The 8,946-nt window shown below is 38.0% G+C and overlaps 1 protein-coding gene across 1 annotated transcript in view; it reads right to left on the reverse strand.

Moving 5' to 3' along the window:
• Positions 1-7,912, reverse strand: part of mef2d (myocyte enhancer factor 2d) — an 84,748-nt gene extending 76,836 nt beyond the window's left edge. The window contains 1 exon segment of the mRNA XM_053327251.1: positions 7,748-7,912. Within this exon segment, the coding sequence (XP_053183226.1) occupies positions 7,748-7,801 (54 nt within the window). The 5' untranslated portion in view covers positions 7,802-7,912.
• Between the last annotated feature and the right edge of the window lie 1,034 nt (positions 7,913-8,946).

An 8,946-nucleotide genomic window follows, 5' to 3' on the forward strand; every position in this document is an offset into this window, starting at 1 on the left:
TTTCTCTCTCTCATTTGCTATCTTACAGTCTCTCTCTCTCTTTTGCTATCTTACAGTCTTTTTCTCTCTCTTTTTCTCATTTGCTAGCTTACAGTCTCTCTCTCTCTCTCTCTCTCTCTCTCAAAAATTAAAACATGATAGCGATCGTTACTACGACGCATCTCAAATATCCGCTGTCGATGTTGATCAGAGCAAATATATATAAACGAATGAAACTTTCCTTTTCTACTCACACTTGAACTCTGCTTGCTTTTTATTTGATGCTTTGCAACAGAAGCACATGAAGCACATGAAGCACATGAAGTGTGGAGCTGCAAAGCGTCCGGTTCAGGAAGTAGCTTCTTCCTCTGTGAATTCCTATTTCTGTGTTTTTTTTTTATTTTTAATGATTTTCTCAACGTAAGACACGACAGAAAACACAGAACTTTCCTGGATTGTTTAAAGGAGAACAATCTGCACATTTCCTGCTTTTATATTTATATTCTGGTGCTTTACTGGAATATATTTGCATGATTTCTAGAGAACAGAAAGTGCAAGAGTTGTTTTTAAGATGTTTTTTAGTTTTTTAGAGTCTTTATTTTAGTAAAAGTAACAATACAACAATGTAAAAAGAAATACTCCATTACAAGTAAAAGTCATGCATAAAAAAAACCCTATTCATATTTTTTCATATTCTGGGGCTCTACTGGAATATCTTTGCAGGATTTCCAGAGAAAAAAGTGCAGATTTAGATTCTTTATTTTACTAAAATACTCCATTACAAGTCAAAGCCATGCATGAAAAATTAACTTAAAAGTACTGAAGGATTATCATCTTAATGTAGTTTAAATGACTCATATTCTGCACATTTCCAGCTCTATATTTATATTCTGGGGCTCTACTGGAATATCTTTGCAGGATTTCCAGAGAAAAAGTGCAGTGAGTTAGTATTTATTAGACTATATTAGCAGATGGTTTTTAGTTTTGAGATGTTTTATTGAAGTAAAAGTAACAATACAACAATACAAGTAAAAGTCCTGCATGAAAAAAAGTGTATGTAACAGTACTGAAGGATTATCATTTTAATGTAGTTTAAATAACTCATATTCTTTACATTTCCTGCTCTATATTAATATTCTGTGTCTCTACTGGAATTTATTATTAATATATTTGCATGATTTCCATTTAAAACTCCTTTCTTATCTTGCACTGGTCCTTTATGCATCTCCTCAGTTCAGCCTCTGTCTATTAACAAGCTGTTTTAGCTCCTGTCTCTTTAAGCCCCGCCCTCTTAATGAGTTCACTCTGCTCTGATTGGTCGGCTCCAGGAAGCTTCCTCCATCTCTACAGACTACATAAACAAACTATAATAGTAGAATTTATTATTTTTCTTGCTCTTTCCTCAGAAATATGAGTCAACGATGTGAACAACAGAGACTGATAATGAACAGATGGACATTTGATGCTCTGCTTGGAGGCAAACTCTGAGTCATCTGTTCAATCTCTTATCATATTACCTTTTCTTAACTTATGATATTTGTTGTGTTATTATTATTATTGTATATTATAAATTATTGTCATCATTGTTTTTATTCTGAATACTTCATTTTTTATTTTTTTTTTATTTTTTAACGAAGGCCCTATTGTAATTGACGAAATTATTGTTATTATCATTATCATTATTATTATTATCATTATTATTATTAGTATTATTATTATTATTATTATTATTATTATTATTATCATCGTTCTGTCAAAACGAACAGCCTAAACGTGCCCAAAAAGTCACCAAAATTCGCAACCATGTCCGACCCGGCGAAAAATTTGATATTTTAAGGATCACAAAAATGGGCGAGAAAAAATGGCTCCCCTAGAAAATAAAAAAGTCTCTTGGACCCATATCCTCATGAGGCAAAATGGCTCAATAGCACCCCCTAGAATATTTAAAAATTGAGCCCCTCGACTCAGATCGACACAGAGAAATGAAATTTGGTAAATTTATGTATCATCTAAAGACGCACAAAAAAGTCTCTTGGACCCATACCATAACTCCAACAGGAAGTCGGCCATTTTGAACAGAATTTGCGGTTTTGCAGCTTTAACTATTATTATTTGATCAAATCTGATGTGATTTCAGTGAGAAAGCAGAGCTAACTTTAAGTATTGAGAGCAAGCTGAAGCCCTGATTTTTGACTTCCAGGCAGCATTTTTACATTATGTTCACCTTTAAGTTTTAACCATAAACATCTGACATTATAACAGCAGAAAAAGTCACAAAAAGCCTCTTTAACCCTCCTGTCGTCCTCCTGGGTCAAATTGACCCCGTCTGATCTTACTGTTCCTTCCTTCCTTCCTTCCTTCCTTCCTTCCTTCCTCCTTCTCTTTTTCTTTCCTTCCTCTCTCTTTCCTCCTGCCATCCCTCCCTCGTTCTTTCATTCCTTCCTTTCCTTCCTCCCTCCTTCTCTCTTTCTTTCCTCCCCCCTACCTTCCTCCCTTCCTTCTTTACTCTGTCCTACTTTCCTTCCTTCCTTCCTCTTTTCCTTTCTCCCTCCCTCCTTTCTTCTTTCCACCGTCCTTCCTTCCTTATTTCCTCCGTCCTTCCTTCTTTCCTTTCTTCCCTTCCTTCTTCCCTCCTTTCCTCCCTTCTTCCTTCCTTCTTCCTCCCTTCCTCCTCCCTTGCTCCCCTTCCTTCCTTGACTCAAGGACAACAGGAGGGTTAACTGTACTATAGCTTCATGTTTATTACATTAGTTCAGGTTACTGTCTCAGAAATCATGTTTTCTGGCTCTAAATACATTTCATTATTTATGCAAAGCTTTATGTTGGCAGATATACAGTGTTCACTTCCTGTCAGTCATATTTCATTGTGTATGAGAAGTTAAACAGCAGCTCCAAACACCTGAACGCCTGAAATAAATCCTCTCACTTCACAACTCTATTTTAATGTACTTTTTTTTTTTTGCAGTGTGAAAGAGAAAAAAGTGTTGCTTGGTATGAAATTGGATTTATGTTTTTCTTTTTTAATATTTGGAAAAGAGAAAAACTGTTTTCCTCTCACACCTTCAAGCAAGAAGCGGGTCGCAGTGTTAATGAGAAGTCAACCCTCTCTGTGAGAGAGTGTGTGTGTGTGTGTGTGTGTGTGTGTGTGTGTGTGTGTGTGTGTGTGTGTGTGTGTGTTAGCACAATCTGGAAAAAGAGAGAGAGGCTGTGTTCGAAACCGCGTACTACCTACTACATACTACATACTACATACTTCTATACTACATACTAAATACTTCAATACTACATACTTCAATACTACATACTTCTATACTACATACTACATACTTCAATACTACATACTTCAATACTACATACTACATACTTCTATACTACATACTACATACTTCCATAATACATACTTCTATATTACATACTACATACTACATACTTCTATACTACATACTACATACTTCAATACTACATACTACATACTTCTATACTACATACTACATACTTCCATAATACATACTTCTATATTACATACTACATACTACATACTTCTATACTACATACTACATGCTTCTATACTACATACTTCTATACTACATACTTCTTTACTACATACTACATACTTTGATACTACATACTTCTATACTACATACTTCTATACTACATACTACATACTTCTATACTACATACTACATACTTCTATACTACATACTACATACTTCGATACTACATACTTCTATACTACATACTTCTATACTACATACTACATACTTCGATACTACATACTTCTATACTACATACTACATACTTCTATACTACATAATACATACTTCTATACTACATACTACATACTACATACTTTGATACTACATACTTCTATACTACATACTACATACTACATGCTTCTATACTACATACTACATACTTCTATACTACATACTACATACTTCTTTACTACATACTACATACTTTGATACTACATACTTCTATACTACATACTACATACTACATGCTTCTATACTACATACTACATACTTCTATACTACATACTACATACTTCTATACTACATACTTCAAATGATGTCAGAGTTAGTACAAGTAGTAGGAAAGTATGCGGTTTCGAACAGACCTAGAAAGAGAGAGAGAGTGAGAGAGACAGAGAGCGAGAGAGAGAGAAAGAGAGAGAGAGAGAGAGTGAGAGTGAGAACAGAGAGAGAGAGAGAGAGAGAGAGAGAGAGAGAGAGAGAGAGAGAGAGAGAGAGAGAGAGAGAGAGAGAGAGAGAGAGAGAGAGAGAGAGAGAGAGAGAGAGAGAGAGAGAGAGAGCGGCTTCTGCTTTTTTTTTCTTCCTTTCTACTACAACCAAAAAAAAATCCATCAAATCAATCCAAATGTTTCGAGTCCTTTTTGTCTCAGTGAGAAATGTGGCATTTGAGATGCTGTCATGTTTCCAGCCGGGACCCACACTCTGAACGCTGTTTATTTTCTGGAGCTTATGGCAGCGTCTCTGAATCAACACGTAGGAGGGTGACGGGGCTGCATGTACTCCAAAAAAAAAAAAAAAATCATTTGATTTCCTTTCACGAGCTCCACTGTTCATTAGCTGAAGCAACACAGAAGCAAGCGTGTAAAAAAAAAATAAAAAACACTTATTTTCTTCAGCAGATTAATACTTCACTGTTGAACTGAGTCTTGTTTGCTTGTGAATTGCTCCGTAAATAAGAGCATCAGATATAAACAGTAGAAATTAAAACAAACAAACAATAAAAGTCAGTATTATTATTTTTATTATTATTATCTTTTTATGTTTTTGTGTGTGTTTGTTTTTATTTTTATTTATTAGGTTTTTAATTTTTATCTCTTTTTTTAAATGTTTTTATTTATTTTTTAAAATTTATTTAGGTATCTCTTTTTTTGTTAATTTTATTTATTTACTTATTCTTTTCACAGTTAATTGTATTTATTTTTATCTACTGTATTATTATTATTATTATTATTATTATTATTATTTTTAATGCGTGTGTGTTTGTTTTTATTTTTTATTTATTTAGGTTTTTAATTTTTACTTTTACTATCTCTTTTTTTGTTAATTTTATTTATTTACTTATTTTTTAATTGTATTTATTTTAAAGTTTATTTAAAGTCTGTGTGTGTGTGTGTGTGTGTGTGCGTGTGTGTGTGTGTGTGTGTGTGTGTGTGTGGGTTCATCATGGGGTCTGGATGAGGTTAGCGGCGGTGTGATTAAAGCAGAGCGTGGGCTGCTTGTTAATGGCGGTTGATGAGTAATCGTTGACTCTGACACAGCCAGCGTGTTGAGCTTCACCTTATTGACAGACTGCTCAACACCTGATACACAACCACGGCTCCATTAACCACAGGCTATCCCAACAGAAGCACTTGTACCCCCCCCCTCATCTTCCTCTTCCTCCTCCTCTTCCTTTCTTTATGTCCAATTGTATGCTGATGAATAACAAGCCATCATACTCCGCTGACCCCCCCCAGGCCCCGTTTCCTCCTTTATGGAAATGCAACCTGCTAAGATTGATGAGGAGTAAAACCAAGGATGATTTTTTTTTCCTCTCCTAAAAAAGCCTCGGGCCATCTCACACCGCTCAGGTCTTATTCAGCCACATACCTTCTTCCTCTCCTCCTCTTCTTCTCTCTATCTCTCTCTCTCTCTCTCTCTTCCTCTCTCTCTCTCTCTCTCTCCCTCTCTCTCTCTCTTTTTCTTTCTTTCTGTCTTGTTTTTCTTGTCGTTTTTTTTCCTCCTGCTTTTTGAAGGTGGGCACGTCAAATCCATTACTCAATCTGCTCAATGGAGCAAAGCCCATTTACCAGTTGACTCATTTTAGATGGATCATTTACCCTTTCATCCTCTCTGACAATGCCACTGATGTAACCAGAGGGACTGAGGCTGTTTGGTTTGTTTTTGGGGGAGTGTGGGGGGGGGGGGTATCATACTTTACTTTGGTGCTATTTCCCACTGTAGGCTGTACAGATGTGGAGGAGCAGAGGGGGAAAGAGAAGGGGGGGGGGGGTGTCTAAGAAACCCCATGATGGCTCTGTGGAGTCATATGAGCCTCATAAAAAACAATCCTATTATGTTGTTGTGTTGTTGGAAACGGAGCAAAGATCCTCGTGGGATTGTGCTACTGTTATAAAGTTAAAGTTTTTCTGTCTCCACAAAGCCATTCAGAGGCGGAGGAGTGAAAATGATCACTTTCTTTAGATCTGAGAGGGATGAGGATGAGACGAAATCTAGTTTGTTTAACCCCCGAAACAGAAACAGGAGGAAGAAATAAAACAGTAACAGGAAGTAAAATAAAAATATAACGGTTGGAAGCTGGAAAAAGAAACGTGTCACAACGTGTCACTGCTCTCTGGTGAAGATGTTGATAGTGAACATGAAGAAAGAAGAACTTGAATATTCAGTAATACATCACAAAGCTTAACGTGATGGTTGGGTGCACCATGAGGTCTATCTAATCAGCACCTCTGCTGTTTATTTTCATTTGGTCACAAAGTAGTGGAGTTAGAGACAATATATTCATTTGATTATTTTTTCTTTCTTTCTGTCCTGACCTGCCGAGGGACAACGGATGAAAGCTATTAGCTATTCTAGCTAATTCAGGTGCATTTACATTTTATTTTGAAATGTTCGTGAATGTACACCGTCCCTTAATAAAATAAAAAATGATAATAAAGGCATGTTCAGATGTTGATACCAAACACTTGATAAAGATATGTAATAGTCTCTCTCTCTCTCTCTCTCTCTCTCTCTCTCTCTCTCTCTCTCTCTCTCTCTCTCTCTCTCTCTCTCTCTCTCTCTCTCTCTCTCTCTCTAATATCAGTCGATAATATCAGCTGACAGATTTATCAGTCGGGCTCTGACGGTGTTATCAGTATCAGATGTAAATGCAAAAATCACTCATTACATCACTGAACAGAAGCTGCTGCAGTTAATTAAGTTTATGAATGATCAATATTTATTCTTACAATAATAATCAATGAATGCTAATATTGACTTTATTATCAGTGTTTGTCATTATTTGACTTTTGGCAGATGCTTTTATCCAAACACAAGATTCAAACCACAAAGCTTTTGATTTCTATCTGAACCTCTCTGTCCTTCACATGGCTGACTAATGGACAGGAACTAACTTAAAGTCACTTTCTAAACTTTCAGAACAGCTTTAATGCTCCTCGTTATAGATTCTCTGTCTGTGATTTCTATCAGATGCTGGTTTCAACTTTGAGAGCAATGTTCTTTAAAGTTATTATGTCATATATTTGTGATCACAGAACATCACATATGTATGTAAAACTGCACTTAATGAAGGATTTTCGTTCAGTGATAATCAATGAACGCTGATATTGACTTATCATCAGTGTTCATCATTACTTTACTTTACATCAATAGACTAACATAGTAAATAATAGATGAAATGAATAGTCAACACACTCTGTATAATGTAGACTTAAACCAGAACTTCATCTTTTTCTACACATGGCTGATGAATTAAGGGAAACCCAACATAAAGTCTTGTGGCAGTCCTGGTTATATACTCTCAGTGTGTGATCAGAGGGATGAACACACTGCTTCCTTATATATTCCCTCATTTGGTGTTTTGGTGACGGTGCTGTCAAACATGTTGGTGGTCACTTCTACATTGTTCTATTTCATTTATTCAGATTGTCCTTATATTAGCATGTTACTGTCAGTGCTGGGAGTGAAATCAGGAAGTTATGATACATTCAGCTCTTTTAATTGGTGCTAACCTGTCTGTTGCGTTCGTCAGTGATCCTCTGAATCTGGATCTTTTTCCTCCCCATGGTTCCGGTGTGGCGGTGGGAGAGGCAGGGGGGAGTGGTGAGAGGTCAGAGGTCACGGATGGCTGTCGTGGTATTTTCTTCCTCCTAAAAATCTCTAATCTCTTCCGGTTCCTCCTCTCTCTCTCTCTCTCTCTCTCTATCTCTCTCTCTCTTTCTCTCCGTGCGAGCTGACTCTGTCCGAAGCGGCCGGGTCAAAAAGGGAGGGGGGGGGGAGCTGCTGTCCACCCGTAAGATTGTTTTTAAAAAATAAAAGAAAATAGATTTAATTTATAAAAAAAAAAAAAAAAAAAAAAAAAGAGGGAGGAGGAGGAGAGGAAGAATGGGGTTCGATGCGTGGAGCCGTTTTCAGATCATGGTCCTGTTTCCGGGGGGCAGGTCATCTACACTCAGGCTGAACTGGGATCCTCTGCCCTCCCCTTCACCTCAGCTGGGCAGCTCCTGGAAAACAACACAGAGGCATTCATCAGACTCAGAGAGAGGAGAGAGAGAGAGAGAAAGAGAGAGAGAAAGAGAGAGAGAGAGAGAGAGAGAGAAAGAGAAAGAGAAAGAGAGAGACTCTAAAACGGGTGCAGTGATGCTTTGTTTGTATACTACTGTGACCCACTTTAGCTACTACAAACACTGCCTTCGCCTTGACCCCTCATCTACAGCGGAAGAATAAATGACGCAGCAATGCATTGGAGGCGCCATCAAATCAGAAGCACATTAAGCTGAGACAAGAGGGGAAGGGGGGGAGGGGGTGGGGGACGGAGGGGGTGCGGGGGAGTGTTTGCGGCGCTACGTGCAGAGCAGGAGGCCCTCAGGGGCCCGCGAGGAGGGAGGCTGTGCTGTGTCAGCTTCATTAGAGGCATCACCGCCACATCACTGATCTGCTGGTCGCCCGCGGCAACGGCTGCCCAGGCCGGGGCCCGCCTGACACGCCGAATGTGATTCCCCCAATCGAAGGCAGAGCTCTGAGAGGAGCCAGCGAGTCTGTGGATTCTACATATTTTCCACTTCCAAAAAAAAAAAAAAACCCGGCATCCCCGCTCACCGCGCTCGTTTCATGACAGAAACTGGTTTTAGTCAGCGTTCAACATGACCTGTGTCAATAACGGCGGCGGCGACACGACAGTCACCATAGAAAAGATGGAAATTATTCTTCA

The sequence above is a fragment of the Scomber japonicus genome, chromosome 10 (assembly GCF_027409825.1).
Source record: "Scomber japonicus isolate fScoJap1 chromosome 10, fScoJap1.pri, whole genome shotgun sequence".
Taxonomy (NCBI): Eukaryota; Metazoa; Chordata; class Actinopteri; order Scombriformes; family Scombridae; genus Scomber; species Scomber japonicus.